At 38.8% G+C, this 17,027-nt stretch overlaps 1 protein-coding gene across 3 annotated transcripts in view; it reads right to left on the reverse strand.

The window, feature by feature from the left end:
• Positions 1-6,127: 6,127 nt before the first annotated feature.
• The window catches only part of mphosph8 (M-phase phosphoprotein 8), a 25,545-nt gene continuing 14,645 nt past the window's right edge, over positions 6,128-17,027 (reverse strand). For 2 of the 3 annotated variants that reach the window (XM_029458496.1, XM_029458498.1), the window contains one exon: positions 12,044-15,679. In XM_029458496.1, the coding sequence (XP_029314356.1) occupies positions 14,400-15,679 (1,280 nt within the window). In that variant the 3' untranslated portion in view covers positions 12,044-14,399. Of the gene's footprint in view, positions 7,678-8,010; positions 8,095-8,455; positions 8,581-8,812; positions 8,965-9,088; positions 9,244-10,343; positions 10,431-10,689; positions 10,831-12,043; positions 15,680-17,027 lie in introns of those variants that run through there. The other variant, XM_029458499.1, reaches the window with a different exon arrangement.

Consider the following 17,027-nt stretch of genomic DNA (forward strand, 5'->3'; position numbering starts at 1 on the left):
GCAGTCCCTCCGGAGTTAACGTGACCCGGTATAAACCCGATAATTTCACAACCAGATAGCATTTGCCCCCCTCCTACTTCCCCCCGCCCCCCAGCGGAAAACAGCACTGCCTGCCGTCCGCCATTAGGGAGCCAACTGAACAATACTGGAGACTAGAGGCGGCAGCAGCCACAGCACACAGAGCAGCCTGGAGAAAATCTGTTAAAATTAACTGTTTATTCTTCACTAAGTGTGTCTTCTCGCCCCGGCGTGACTCCTGGGGGAGGCCCTGGACACCCGCCTAACGGCCCGCACAAGTTCCCGAAACTTTGACTAATTAGGCTTAAAACTGGAATATAAAAAACGTCTGTGAAATTCGCTTACCGGAGTAGAGCTGGAAACGGTGTAGCGCCACTTTTGTGCCTTGACATTAATCCCGGGGAGCGCATGCGCAGAACGTAGAACTTTCCACTTTCCGTCCAAAGATCGTGTATTGAGCTGATGACTCACTACGTACGGGTGGCGTTTCACGTGACGTAACACGCCGGTTCCGGGCGTCACGAGAGCGTTCGCCTCTCTGATAAAACTGTCAAAATGTATGATGAGATCTTAAAATAATAATATTATATTTTTTCTTATTCATGAAGTGTATTTATCCCTATTTTATTTTTAGTTGTCTTAATTATCATTATTATTTATATTTTCTTAATGTTAATTCAATTTGTTGAGTACATATCTAACATTTGAATGTTTTTTCAATTAAGAACAAAAAATTATTTTTTCTATGTATTAAATTATTTTGGCTAGATATACAATATTTATTTAATACGTTAACTGGTCCAATTATTCATTTAGAAAAAAGAGACATTATATTTGTATATGATAATAATAATAATTTATTGTAAAACACTGTTTATTTTAAATCTTGTTATTTTATAGCCTGTGGAAAGTACTACATTCACAAATGGAAATGGGCCAAAAAGAAACCACACATACAAAAATTCAAAATAGAAATCTGCTGACACTTTACATGGACTGAAGAATAGTAAAGCATTTGAAAACAGTAGGAATCTGTAAAGCCTTGAATATATTTATTTAATGTCTTTATTGCATGTTAAATGCTATGTATATAGTTGTGTCCTGTCCTGATCTACCTTTATGTTTTAGTAGTGAGAGGACATTGATTTATATTGATTGATTGATCTAGTCAAGTAATTTCTCTTTTGGATAATTATTACCAAACTGTTACTATGTGATATCAAATGACCTTTTCTGCACAGCAGCCATTTTGAACATTTGTAAGTCATTAGCCTTTCTCAAAATACTGATTTTGTATTTCAAATAAATAACTTAGTATCTTAAAATAAATATATAATACTATTTTCTTTCTTTGGCGGACTATTTTATGTGTTTGGGGCTCGAAACATTGTTCAAATACTGCAAGAAAAATCATTGGTCTGTAACCAGTAGACATGCAACCAGAGACGGGGGGGTCACAAGTTAGGAACGACTACTGCCATGTATGTTTATGTATGTACAAATATATCCCAAAAAAATTATTTAGTTGTTTTAATTTGTGAATTATATGCTGCGCTCCCATAACATTTTATTCACCTTTTTAAGTGTAGGTTACTAGACTATTTATTGACTTTTTAATATATTTTTACTTGCACCATTGTGTCTTTTGCACAATTTGTTTTACGTCTACTGTATGTTGCATTGTTGGAGGAGCTGGGATTTAAGATTTTCATTGCCAACCACTCTGCTGTAGCATTTGTGCATTTGACAATAAAGCCTTTGAATCTTGCTTCAGTAAAAAACAATCTGAATACTTCTTCTACCACTGCAGTAAAATACCGTTAACTACCTTAAACACTGGTGTGGTCCTTTAAGTCTTGCATATATGCTCACGTTTAATGAAACTGGAAGTAGAGGCAGAGTGAGACCTCACTCATAAATTATCCTCTCTGACGGCATCCATTCGTATTTCTTAATTTTCTTTTTCGCCGCGCATGCGCAGTTGGAGCAATCAAATGGGTTGCATGGTTGGCAATTGAATTGCTCCATTAAACTGGTTTAACCTTATCGATACATAACATGTCTCTCGTGTAAACTGACTCCAGATCCGCTGGCTAATGACATACTTTGATAATGAAATGATTTTTTTTCTCTTTTTTTTTAACAGGCTCCATTGAAGTACACAGCTGAGGTCCAATCAGGAGGAAGGATCCGGGTTGAGAGAGTTCATGTTCCCAGTTTTGCTCGTGCAACATCGGGTTCCTTCACGTAATTTCATCCAGACATGCAGGAGAAAGCAAAACGGCACATACAATAAGTAATAATCCCAGAATAGTGTAAGAAAAGCAACATTATAAAAGTCCCTGTTGGATAAGGGGTGTCAAAGGAGCTAAAAATACCTTTTAAAATCAATAAAGCCACTGTAAACTGAGCACAACAGGTCAATAATGAGCCCTATGAAACGCTATGATGGGGTAATCTGGTGATTCTTTGCAGGAGGGAGGCAAAAAGTCGGAACCAAGTTATCATCACGTTTTTAATATGGCGGATCAGGTGCGTTCAAGGTAGTGACCAACATTAGTGAAACGTGCTCATCGGATTCACCTCAATGGTTATTTCCATCTCCACAGCCTCACACACATCTCTGAACTCACCAGATTGAGCACGAGGGAGAGGAAAGCACGGATATATTTCTAAATCAGCCTCATAATAGTCGGGTTGCCAGATCTTCTGCAAAAAATGTCGGATTTTTTAATTGTTCCTAAATGCGCAAATTCAACTAAACTCTATAAGATATGCGACCCTGGATTCATATTTAAGAAGAAATGCAGACTGATCCTTTATCAGACCCACCAGTAGCTTTTACACCTACATTTCCTTTATGAAATTAACGTGTACGTGTGTCTGTGTTTGTGAGGCGTTTACTGACCTCTTTTAATTTCCATTTTGGTGATCGGATGTGTGCAAAACAGCCAACAATATATATATAGTTTCCCTGGTGGATTCCATACGCCTCTTTATTGTACCTTTATATATTAACTCTATACTTTTTATTGCATTTTTGCACAGAATATTTTAATAATTCTCTTAATCCTTCATGTGACTGGTGGTAGATTTGACATTAACACAGCCACTGAGCATAAATGTGCATACACCTTTGATTAATATTCTTTATTGTTTATATTTAGTTTTTTTTCCCCCACGCTTTCCTACTTTGTACTGAAATTGCTGCACAACAATTTCCTTCAGATATATAAAGTTCTATCTTATTCTTTCCTAAATACTGAGTAAGTAAATAAGTACATTTAATCAAGTTCTGTGTGCTTCTTAAAGGGTGATTTAAAGTTACACTTCCATAAAGTGTATAAAGTCCATAAAGTGGGGGGTTGACGAGAGGAGTGTTTGTGTAGGTCCAAAACCTGAATCCTACATTACCCACAATGCAACGTGATAGCATGTTTTATAAGAGCCTTTTAGCAACACTGGGCTTTCTGGTAAAAAAAAAAGTATTTAGGTATTTATTTATTTATATATATATATATATATTATTATAAAATATAATGCATTGTCATGGATTTAAACACCAACTGTATGTAGTTCATTCCTATCTTTGCAATCATATCACATGACCTTCAGCCAGTTGTTGTGGAATTGCAGATGTTAAAATGCAGATCCTTTACGTAAGTAAAAGTACTAATACCACACAGATTTCAGATTATTAATACAAAATATAATCAACAAATACATTATGATGTATTGAGCTCTTGGGAAGAATATAAAAGTAATTCAAACTACAACTTTATTAGCTGTAGTGTGATGAACACATTAATGCATTACTGATTATAATCCAATAAAACCATTCTGCATAATTAGTTTTAATAACAATAATAATAATAATAATAATAATAATACAAATAGAAAATATAAGTATATATAAATTAATAAATATTTATAGAAAGCACCTTTTAAAATACTCTTAAAGTGCTTCACAAATAAAAGAAAGCAGGAGAACAATAAAAAACGAAATCCCAGTTAACAAACACATAAACAGATAAAATAATGAATAAAGGTGCACGTGAAAAGAACAAATAAAATAATTAACAGATGAAAGAAATTAAGAAAACAGTAAAAGTGAGTGTTGAGAGGATCTAAAGGAGACCCGGGTCCTTAAGTTCCTTTTGTTTTTGGTACTTTAAGTATATTTTGATGCTAATAATATATTTAGAAAGCAGGACTGTTACTTGCAACAGTATTTCTACACTGTGGTATGTCTGCTAAAGATCTTCCAGCAGGGGTGTCTTGTGATTCCACATAGAAACAGACAATTGATCCTTCTTTGTTTCAGAGTCACATGGCTTCTGGTACATTAGTAGAGGAGAGGCTTTCTCTTCCATCGTACCAGTTAAACATTGTGCGAAGTCTCTTGCTGTCCTCCATCACAAGACTCTCAGTTTGTGAGGACTTCTTCCTTCTCAAGAGGTTTATGTTGTTCATGCTGTATTATCTTAATTCTTTTTAAATTACTTTACTCTGAGCTCCTTCCTCTGTACTGTTACCATCTTTGACAGGAAGTGGATTAAACACTTCCAGGATGTTTAGATCCAGATGTATTTAACCAAATAAATACTTCTCACACCTTGAATACACACATTAAACCTCCATTTTAAACATTACGTGACCTCTAAATACAACTGGCTGCAATAAGTGATGATTTAGGTGCATAATAGTAAAGTGAGTGAATACTTAATTATGCAATAACTTATGTTTTATGTTACTTAACTCAGAGAGGTCAGCGGGGGGACACACTTTTTATAGGAGCCGTATCTCAATATTTACAGTGTTGAATTTGAGATTAGGTTTGAAATAGAAGCATTCGAGTTGGTATTACATAATTAATATTAGCTACATGAGGTTCAATACATGCACTGTAATTGAAATATTAATCACGCCTCCTCGCTGGCGACAGCTGAGGCCGGAGGTGTCTGAGGAACTATTTATAAGGAAATAAAAAATAATACCAGTCCATGCAGATACTTAAGGAGGATAGTAAAATAAGTAAGGTCAGCGCTGATGTGTTATTACCTTTTTAAAATGTACTTTCTTTTTACTGTGATGTAAAAGTAATCTTTACGAACTCTTTCTGCACATTCCTGCACTGAACAAGTGAATATATTGAACATATTCTAATTGTTTCATATTTCTATTGCCAATTTCTCTATTTTGTTACTTAACTGTTGCAAAACTTACTTTATATATTTAATTTTCTCAGTTTACTGTCGTGCACCAACGTTCAAAGACAGTAACCCTGATTCTGATATCCACACGTGACGATGAACTCAAAGGGAACATTATCTTTCGACATGTTTTGAGCACCTGGATCAAAGACAATGAAGGAAAACAGGAAGAGGAACCAGTGTGGAAATATATGTACACGTTGTTATTTAGGACGGAGACGCAGCCTCACACACACACACACACACGTCCACCTGCAGGAACATTCACAGCCAAATATTTGTAGAAGTACAACGTGTGTACGGGAGGCTCTGGGGGCGAGACAAACTGTTGGTCTCCACTTGTTCTCATTGCTCTTAAAGGACCATACCGCTGTTTTTACCAGCTGTGTCTCAACTACAAATCCTATAAGTTCATTTACTGACACTTTTTGAAAGCATGCTTGAACGTTTCAGATTTCCCTAACCCATTAGCAGGAGCATAAGCGTCGGCTATTCCTCCTGTGGTTCACTGACTTCTATTCATTTGCATGCATTGTTAAAATCAATTAGCAGACTGTTGGAACTTTCTACATCTGTGTAATCCATCACAGCGAGCCTCCAGTTCAGTAATGGAGCTTTAAGTTCTATCATTGCGGTATAATAATTGATTTTTCATACATCTGCTGTTGACTTTCATCCCATTTGGCAATAAATGGGAGCCAATCAGTGTGTGGAAAGTGGGAACACATGCAAACTATGAAACAAAGCAGTATGATGGCAGCCATCACTGGTTGATTTGTGGAGCTTCCACACGTTCAGATGACACTGAGCCGTGACTTCAGGGGAGCAGCGCTACAGAGAAATGACTGACAGAAACACAGAAAGCCCAAAGTTTTCCTAAAGTGAGGCGCTGAACGTGAACATGCTGCAGTTTATTCAAAAGATATTTTGCACTTTTGTAATATGTGAAGACAAAAAACCTTTTAAGTCTTCACCGTCTCTGCAGGCGACAACCTCAGGAGTCTTTACACATGTTGTTATAAAAACAGTCAAAAAAAGTACAACTGGGTTTATTTCTCAGTGAGAACTGTGGATATTAAGGAAGCATGAAGTGTTTCTGACAAAAGTTAATTTAACAATGCAAACAGACAAAAATGCGGAAACATTTCAAAGACACATCGCTGCCCTGAGCCGAGTTCAGATGAAATCACAGCTGTTCGCTACATTTGGGTTCAAATATTGACGGAAAAGATTGTCAGAAAAGAGTTTTAATTGGAAAGTGTCGGCGTAAAAAATGTCTAAAGTAAGCTGTGATCAGAAGCCACTAACGAGCTTTTAATGTATTAACTTCTATCAGCAGGAGGGCCGATCTACTGCGAGACATGTTAGCCCTTAAAACATCAGCTTTTTAAAAGTATACACTAAATAACTTAAGCCACTCCTACAGGAGCACAAAGAAAACATGATCAGTCATCAGATGACATTTCTATAACTGTATATTTGTATGTATATATATCTATAAATAGTATGTGAATATGTACAAACCAGAAATATAAACAGCAACTCAGTGCATGGAAGGCAAAAGGATTACTTTTCTTCATTCATATAAAAACACTCAACATCTTAAATCATTCCGGTGTCTTAACTCTGGAAGAGTGTCGCAAACACACAGATTTATTCTGTGATGAATCTAGGTTGCCGAGAAAATGCGACACAAAATTTAAACCTCGTGTTTATAAATGTACACAATTTACTTTATCAAAATCATCTGGGGGGGGGGCAACACTGATACACAGGTTAATACACTGAAATGAGTTCATAATAAACTAATGCTACCAAAAACAACAGGAGTGGGAAAACACGAGCTTGGTCCATGAAAAATGCTAAAAAAGTGTAAAACAAGAAGTGATGGAAAATCCCCACTTTAAGCACCCAAAAAACTTTGTCCATCTACACACACACACACACACACACACACACACACACACAAGCTAGGGTTACGAACAACACACACACGTATCATATCCACGCTGACAAAAGGTGGAACTTGGGGAAAGGCACGACTCAGGAGGGTTTATTTGTTTTGGGAGTTACTCCGAGGAGAGAGGAGGGATGTTCTGCCTCCTGGAAGCTGCGTAGCGATGGACGCGATGCTTCTCGAGATCCTTGTGCTGCATGTGAAGCGGCGGTCTGGACAGGATTCAGATGTCCTCAATTTGAGAATTTACAGTGACGTCAGAGGAAGCCAGCTTTTGATTTCACTTACGGTGACGAGAACCCAACAAGCTCCTCCTCCCTTACAGACAAGGAGCTCGTGGAGCATTTCAGCTGCTGCTCCGTCAGTGTGTGTCCGTGATTGTGTGTTTATTTGTGGGCTTGGTGTGACATTTGACGTGATCAGATGGGGGGGGGGGGGGAGGGGGCATTACTGCAACTGAACTCTGTACGCACAGATGAGGAGCTTGACCTGCGGGAAGAAGAAGGTCAGAGAGGAAACAGTTAGCGAGTTAGCATCGGCATGCACAGCGAACAACCACAATCATTCTTAATCAATTCATCAAACTACCAAACCAGGCCCCCGCTGGTCGTGGACCACATCCTTAAAATAAGAAAAACTCTCTTTGGTTGCATATATTTCTTCTACAGAACTAAAAACAGGTACTTTGTGTTGAAACGGGTCAAACTCTGCAGGATGCAGAAGTCTCATTGAAATGAATGAGGCAGCTGTGCATTGTCCATCTTTATTACATTAAATACGCAGCTGTATGTTTGAATGTGTGCGTTACTGTACGCGTGTCACCTTGGCTGTTGGCGCCTCTGCTAGACGGATGAAGAGTCTGTTGATGCCTGGAACCGGACTGAAGGAGTAGATGAAGTGACTGTCCTGAATGTTTGAAGACAAAGAATGAAAGAATGTGGAAAAGATAAGCATTAATTTACAGAAGTGGTGCATTCATGCATCGTGTCCTGTGAAATGCGTGTGCAGATCATGCGTGTGGGGATGGAGGAGAGGGGATTACTGGAACCAGCTATGGCAGGAACAACAGCCTCAGTGAGTGGCATCAAAATGGGATCTGATAAAGAAAATCTTCTGGATTATAACTCTGACGTTTCCCCCTTTGTTTGTTTTATAACTTCATTCCATTTGCTTGATTCTAACCTTGGGTTTGTTTGCTCTGATAAACACTTTGGTATTTCCAGCTAAGTGCAGCGCAATTGAATTGCTGTTTTTAATGAGAACAAACCAGGAAGATGGGCAGCTGGAACTTGTCGTTGAGCACCACGGCGTGAACGCTGCAGGGTCCGCAGAGCCTGGCTGTGATTTCATTCAGGAAGTTGGCGTGGAAGATGAAGAGGAGGATGCCTGAGCCTGGAGTAGGAGGGAGGGACAGAGGGAGGGACATAAGTTGAGTGTCTCGAAAAGCAATAATTCAATAGGACAATGTATCGTCTTGTATCGAGAAGAAGCCATATATGCAGATCTCCTGATACACCACTACGTTAGTACTAACAAGCACATACTAACACACATTTCTCAGAACATTTTGACCGTAATCACTCAGTACTAACGCACCCAGCTGCTAACAGAGTCTGTGTTTCACCTTCTGGTTGTGGCTGCGACTTGAAGCCAAACTCCAAGGAGAAGTCGGGTCCCTCACAAAGCCGGTGGCAGGCGAGAGGGAAGACGGGCTCCAGCAGCACCAGACGAGACTCAAAGTACGCTCGGATGGTGTCCTCCGCTATACTGGACAGCCTGAGGGACGGAGACAAAAACAGTCCGAGTGACTACCAACCCTACACGTGTGCACGCAGACCATCGCACGCCATCACTACAGTGGTTTACTTTGTGTCTCTCTTATATCCAGCTGTAGACTCACATGCTGGTGTGGTCCTTGATCAGGTCGCACACCGTCAGGTTGTTGCCGAGCTTGGCGAAGTACATGGCCGCAGTCTTGTTCTTGGACATGATGTTGCAGTCAGCTCCGTACTCCAGCAGGAGGCGCACTACGTCAGTGTTCCCTCTTTTGCAAGCCTGGAGAGAAGGACAGGAAACGTTTAGCAACACAGGCCGAGTCCCATGCACAGACACGACCACTGTGCATCAGGACTAGAGGCCTAAAGGTGCATTACGTCTTCTTTAACTTCAGCATTCAGAGCTTTCTAGTGGGGCTTGTTGCTATGACTGAAGTTATCGTTAAAGGTGGAATCTTTCTTACAACCAAACTTCAGTTTTACTCACACAAACTAATTGTTTTTAGAAATCAAATAACAATTTACATTATTCCAAGTTGCTAAATTATAATATCCAGTTATCCTCCAGTCATAGCTTCTATAAAAACTATTGGTATACTAATAGTTTATTTATTATTATTATTATTATTATTATTATTATTATTATTATTTATAAGTCAACATGATTGTTTAACACGAGTATAAAGTCAAATAGCCTGCTCGTGCTGTGATTAACAGAGCTGTGCACAGGACTTTTCATTACACCAACTTATGCTTCGTCTTCCTATGACCCGGTAATCGTTCCCCCCTCTGCCATCACGGAGGATCTTCCAATCAATTAAATGCACCTCGGGGAGACGAGAAGGCTTCTGGAGGAGCTCAGAAACACGTCTTTTATCGAGGACGTGTCGTGTGATCATTCTTTACTTGTTTATTCTCACAGTGTCGTTTAGAGAGATCTACAGATAATATAATGTGCCGTCACCTCGCGTGTGATAAAAACCACTTTAGAATCATTTGACTGCAGAGTGTTGTGGCCTCACAAAGCAGCGCTTACAATAGACAAACAGTCTTCTGCAGCCGTGCGGTGTATTATTGTGCAGATAACAATAATGCAAGTAAATATCATAAAAGGAATCTACGATCAGGTTTTGAAACTGTTTTTAAATAAGGGCTTCTGTGCAGTTGGTTCGACAGGTGATGGAGCACGTCGTACGCTTTCTGCTTAATACTGAGACTATGGCGCCGAGGATTTCTCATTTGGCAGCTTGTGAAGAGATGCATGTGAGGAAAGTTAAGAGACACGTTAGCGTAATGAAAAGCAGCCCAGGTGTTGTGTAACGAGACACTAACCCGTCCGTGTGTGCCGTTCTGAGGTTTGTGTGTGAAATGCAGCTTTACCTTCATCAGCGCCGTCTCCCCGCTGAGAGTCTGAGCGTTGACGTAGGATCCCGCCTCCAGCAGGATGGCAACGGTTGTCAAGAAATTCTGACAAGAGGACAGAAATAAAAACAAAAAAGTTGTGAACACACACACACACACACACACACACACACACACACACACACACACACACACACGGTTCTACCAAGTGTTTTACGGACACATGGTGTGCATCTGTCGCCTTGTTGTGGAAATAAAATGATGCACCACCAGGTTTTTAAACCTGCATGAATTGATTTGCAGTCACTTTGTGGCATCAAGCTGTGCACGCAACACTGACCCGGGCCTGTGTGTAATGCGTTACCTTTTCAGCAGCGTGCATCAGCGCTGTGGTGCCGTTCTTCTGTCGTCCATTCACCTTCACCCCCTTCTTTATCAGCAGCCTGAGGATGTCGTCCTGCCCCCCCGCTGCTGCCAGCATGCTGAGGGACATACCGCTGACATCCTGCCGACAAACACACACATACAGAGCTACGATGTCACAGACGCAGGGCGGGAAATGAGCAGCTTCTTTTCAGAGTACCTCTAAACATGTGATCGTCTCTCCAGAGGCAAAGTGGACAAATGTGTTTCATACCACGCTTACATATCAGGGAACAAAGGGCTTCTAACAATGTACCTGTAACTACGTTGATCATTGAAGTACAAAGTGATGTTAGAGGTATATCCATCCCAAATACTTTCTTAATCTTGTTGTAGACTGACCAAAATAATTACAATTTTAGGGCTGGACCACATAGGAATACATTTCAGACACAATGAGAGCACAGAGGGTCATATTTACATAATGCATGAGGATTTGTTAGAACATGTAGTTAACAATTGTATTTCAGGACTTTGTGTTCGTTTCAATCAACTTCTGAAAACATTTAGTCCCTCAGTGTGTGTGTGTGTGTGTGTGTGTGTGTGTGTGTGTGTGTGTGTGTGTGTGTGTGTTGCTGCATAAATGGTGTAAAATAATAATTGTTAAGCAGATGTTTCCCAATAAACACTCATCATTCTAAATGTCCTTTTCCACCCATCCAGCAGTAACTAAACTACAAAACAATCACTGTTAATGAGATGCATAGTCACCAGCAGAGTTGACTAAATGTGAAGTCATACAGTGTAATAATATATTTAGCTGCTAAGAGTTATTAAATATCTGTCAGTGAACAACATTTCAGAAAGATACAGACAGAGAAATTCACGTATTTAGGGATCATTAAAACAAACAAATGCAGACAGTATGTTGTTGTATGTTTAGCTTTAGGGATGTCAGTCTGTCCACCACAACATCAACAGGGCGGGTTGTCAATGTGTCTTATAAAAGATGCCCAGACGGTGAATCCTACACACTTCAGAGTAAAATATCTCGACAACTATTTGATGGATTGCAGTGAAATTCAATACAGATATTTAAGGCCCCTTGAGGATACATTCAAATGATTTCGGGGGTTCAGGCACCAGCAGGTGCAAATATTCACTTATTCAGTGAACAATCTCAACAACTGCTGGAAGGATTGACACCACATGTTCATGCTGCCCAGAGGATGAATCCTCCTAACCCCAGCATGCTAATGAAGACATGCGTTAACATTATACCTGATAAACAATAACATCTTAGCATGTTGACAGTATTTTGAAATCAAAGTCAGTCCTTTTCATCACATCTTAAGTCATTTTTAAGTCAAGAAGCATTTTATTGTACAAGCCAAAGTTATAAGTTGCTTACAATACTTGATCTTAAGCATTAACTGAAGGCAACAGAATTACAACAGGATGAAGAGTAACACGCACCGTGTGCTTATACAATAGCAATGAAAGATCTACTGTACAGGGACAAAGAAATGTTGCTTTGCAACACCAAACAGCAATGGTTGTGTCCGAACGATCATAAAGCACCTGGAGACCTGAAACATGTCTTTAACACAAGCCTGTACTGCAACACAGGTATAGCACTTTCATAACTACACAAAAGAACCTGTTTGCCATTGGTTTGAATGAGTTTACCTGACGTGGTTATCTGACCCGCATTTGCAGCCTCACAGTCAGAGTTGTATGCATCTCTGACACTAAGGAGAGGGTGAACACTGGTTACTCTGATCAGATGTACTACAGCCGACGCTGAGGAGAACTCAACATCTTTAGTCCGTGACAAACAGCAGTCGTGAACTCGTAACCATAACTTCAGCTTCTGGATCACAAAGAAAACTAGAAACTACTCAGAACGGCATGTTCTTCTCACGTGTCCCAATGAAGACATCTACAGAGCCGACTGACCTGACCCAACAGCAGCTCCACACATGGCTGAGTATCCAGTGTGACAAACACTGCAGTGAGGATGTAAAACTGAATTTGACGAGCCTGTTTAGGCAGGACAACATCTGCAATATCCTGTTCAATATGATTTATATGCGACAGAAACAAACCAAAGTTCAGCTTAAAATTAAATCTGCATTCTTTTTTGGTAACTAAAAAACACCTCAGACCTCAAAGGTGATAATTCTAGAGACAATATGAATTTAGTTATTAATCTTATACGTTATCCACTGGGAATGAAATTGACCTTTTTCATGCACTGTCTGGTACACTCAAGATTTAACCAAACTATACCGATTCCATTTAAAAAATATAAATTAAACATTTATTAACTTTTGTAATAAAGGCTTCACATCTTAAAAACAAGAACTGCACTTACTATGCTGTGTGTCAGACGTGATCAATATGAAAGTGTAACAGAGCAAATAATCAACAAGGCATAATAAGGCAATCTGATCTTGGCAACTGGATATTAATGTCACAAATATCCAGATAAAAGCTTGAAACCAAGTACAAATGAGACCAATGTAGTGTATTTACCTCAAATAGAGTATATCAAATACCATAAAGTACTAAAATGTTCCACACCGTTGCTGTATAGTGAGACAAGAACACAACAACTAAACCTTTCGGTAGCTTAATAATACACATGAAAACAAACAAACATAAATGAAGATAATTAACATTCATCAACAGGATTCTCAAAGAGCAAAATAGATTCATATTTAAGTGAGGTATACACACGACGCTCCTAATTCTCTAACATCAGCAAGGAAAGTATGCCATTACTGCTGCAGCGCATCAGGGGCCATCTACAATATAGGCTACTGGCTAAAGAAAGAATACAGTACACTTGGGCCGGGCATTTGGGAATCATGTAAAGCAAATCTACGCACATCTATCATGTTGGAGGGACTGGATGCAAAGATTTGCTGGTACGTTTTCTATTTCTTTTTTGATCAACAAAATTCATAAAAATGCTACTGAAAATAGTACAGGCAGAAAGATAGATGTAGGGTTCAAAGTAAAGAAGAGTAAAAATCGCTCTGGAAATGTACAGTCACTGAGGCTACCTTTGCTCAGTGCAGGGGGGGGGGGAAATGCCCTGGTCATGGTGGCTGGGGACTCCCAAAAATATTCAGTCATTGCTTTCACAATTTTCACAAATATTGTGTTTGAAATTGTGAAAGCGTGTTGGGTGCCACAGTGGCTACATGCCACAGCCAATGACTAGTTATAGGTTGCAAATCCTGGAAAAATGAGGTTTACATTTACTAAATGATCACACGTCTAAATTAGAACACTTTCTAGAGATAAGCTGTGATGATCTGACTAATTGACAGAGTTACATATTAGACTGTGTCACATACGTCTATATTTAAAACATTACTATCAGCCTTTTTCTGAACCAAAGCTACAGTACAAACATCCTTAGTTCCAACCATTTAGTGTATATTCATGCAACAGTACACTAATGCTTGGTCCGGTGGACTTGATTCTGAATACTTGAACCTTTTAAAAAGTGCGACTAAAATGAAGGGCAGTCTGTAATCGTTGTCAAGATCTGTCTAGCCACTGAGACCAAGGTTCACTGACATTGAACATTTTACAACAATTCACATCAGCTGAACACTTGAGGTTACATCCCTTGCACACCTCTAAAATCTTATTGATCCAATTGTTGGGTTTTTTCTGAAAGTCCATTACAAATATTTACAGGGACAGATAAACGGGACCATCCCAGTCTGTATTTGGATTATTATGAGTCTCCGGTTCCTGTCCTTCACTTGGTTTGGAGGCCAAAACATGCCCTCTTCTTTTAAATGATTGAATTGAGTTATGAACAAAATACTTGACATCCCTCCATGTTCTGCTGTTCAAGGCGGGTTCGGCAGCTAAACATGCATCACAATCCTTTTTGCCTGGCACTTTCACTAGTTTACAGAAGTCTCCGAGCTGACGGCTAACCGCAGCCTGTTCCTCCTTACTCCACAACCTCTTGTTTCTCTTTTGAGGCTTGTCAACTGGAGAGACTTTTCTTCCTGCAGCGGACATACTTTCCTGTCCGACCGGTGTTCTGTCACCCGGTCTATGGATTGTCGGGACAACCTGTGCAGTTGTAGGGGCCCTAGGTGGCGGCCCTGTGGGGTAAGACGGTGTACTTATATGATTCAGAGGTGTGAATGAAGAAACGATAGGTCTACTTCTCTCGTTTAGTGGTGAGAATACAGCGGCCATTGGTGCAATTGTATTTAATGGCGTGAACGTAGGAACCATTGAGGTGCTTGGAGCAGTAAAGGTGCTAAAATGAGGAATCATTGGTGAACCCGTAGTATCCTGTGGTGAATACACAGACGATGGTGACATACTTGGGGCATTCTGTGTGTAAGAAGGAGACAATGGCATAATCATGTTGTTCTCTGATGTGTATGCAGGAGGCATTAGTGCATTTGTAGTGTTGTGTGGAGTAAATGTAGGAACCACTTGTGTATCAGTAGCATTTAATGGTGTAAAAGTAGAAATCAACGGTTGACCCGAATGGATCATGTTTGCACTAGTAGAACACAAGGTTGCATACGTTGAAGTCATCTCTTGCGGGTAGTTGGTTGGAGCCATTGTCATACAACAAACTGTACTTTCTCTAAGGTGATCAGGATGCACTGTTGTCAAACTACAGACAACGTTCGAGTCTTCCAAATCTTTCTCTGTGTTTAGGACTCCAGCCATTGGACTCCTTGGACTCTCATTTATATCCCCTTCAGACTTATGCTGGTTACTTCTCCTTCGTATTGTCTGTAGTGTGTTGTGTACGTAGTTTTTGACGTCGGTCCAAGACCTTCCACAAAGATCTGGTTCAGCAGTTATGCAAGCATTGCACTCCTTTTTGCCTGGAACCTTCAACTCTGTGATAAATTCACTCAAGTAACGCTTCACTGCAGCCTGCTCCCTCTCACTCCAAGGTCTTCTCTTTAAAGTGGGCTTCTGTACAGTTCCTAAAAAGATAAAGTGGTATCATGGTTATATAAAAGGGAAATAAAGAAAGCTGTAGTCTGTCAATTTGAAAGAGATAAAACAATGTTAAGTCTACAGCGTGACAGTTCATTCCTGATCTTTGAAAAAGGAAGATTTATTTATTTATTTATTTATTATTATTTAATTTATTATATATATATATATATATATATATATATATATATATATATATATATATATATATATATATATATATATATATATATATATATATATATATATATATATACTATATCTATATATATATAATATATATATATATCATATCATATATATATATAATATATATATATCATATATATATATATACATATATATCTACTATACTATATATATCTATATATATACCTATATATATCTATATTATCTATACTATATATATATATATATATCCTCTCTCTCTATCTCTCTCTCTCTCTCTCTCTATCTATCTATGCCTCTCTCTCTATATATCTACTCTTCCCTCGCTATCTCTATCTATATACATATCTACTATATCCTCTCTCATCTTCTCTCTCTCTCTCTCTCTCTCTCTCTACTACTCTATTCTCTATAGACCACATTCCCTCTCTATATCTATCTCCATATCCATCGACATATTCTATCTCTCTCTCATCTCTCCATCTCTCATCTCTCATATATATATAACATATACACACCCCCACAACCCCTACCATATATACTTATTATACACAATATACATACTACATCTTACACATACTACAAATACATACATATAGACAATATATACCTAATATACATATATACCCTATAGACAACCCCACAAATATACATACATACAGACATACTATATACTAATATTACAATACTACAGCTAATATCATACATATATTATATATTAACTATACCTACATACTTATATATTATTAATCATACTAATATATACCATACATATCCTGATATATAATATATATATATATACTATATATACAATATATATATATATATATATAATATGTATACTATATATGTGGATATATTGATATCATATATATATATATACCTATGTGTAATAATGTTGGATGCTATGTCTCTCTGTCTTCTACTATCTTGTCTTCTATACTCTCTCTCTCCTCTCTCTCTCTCTGATCCCTGGTTGTGTCCTCTCTCGTCTCTGCTGTGGTGTGTCCTGTGTGTCTCTACCTCTCTGTCTAGTCTGTCTCCTCTGTGTGTCTCTCTCTCTCTGTGTTGTTCTGTGTGTCTCTCTCTCTCTTTCTGTCTGCTCTCTCTGTTCTTCTCTCTCTCTGTTTGTGTCTCTCTCTCTCTCTCTCCTATTCTCTCTCTCTC

This window comes from Cottoperca gobio, chromosome 21 (assembly GCF_900634415.1).
Source record: "Cottoperca gobio chromosome 21, fCotGob3.1, whole genome shotgun sequence".
Taxonomy (NCBI): domain Eukaryota; kingdom Metazoa; phylum Chordata; class Actinopteri; order Perciformes; family Bovichtidae; genus Cottoperca; species Cottoperca gobio.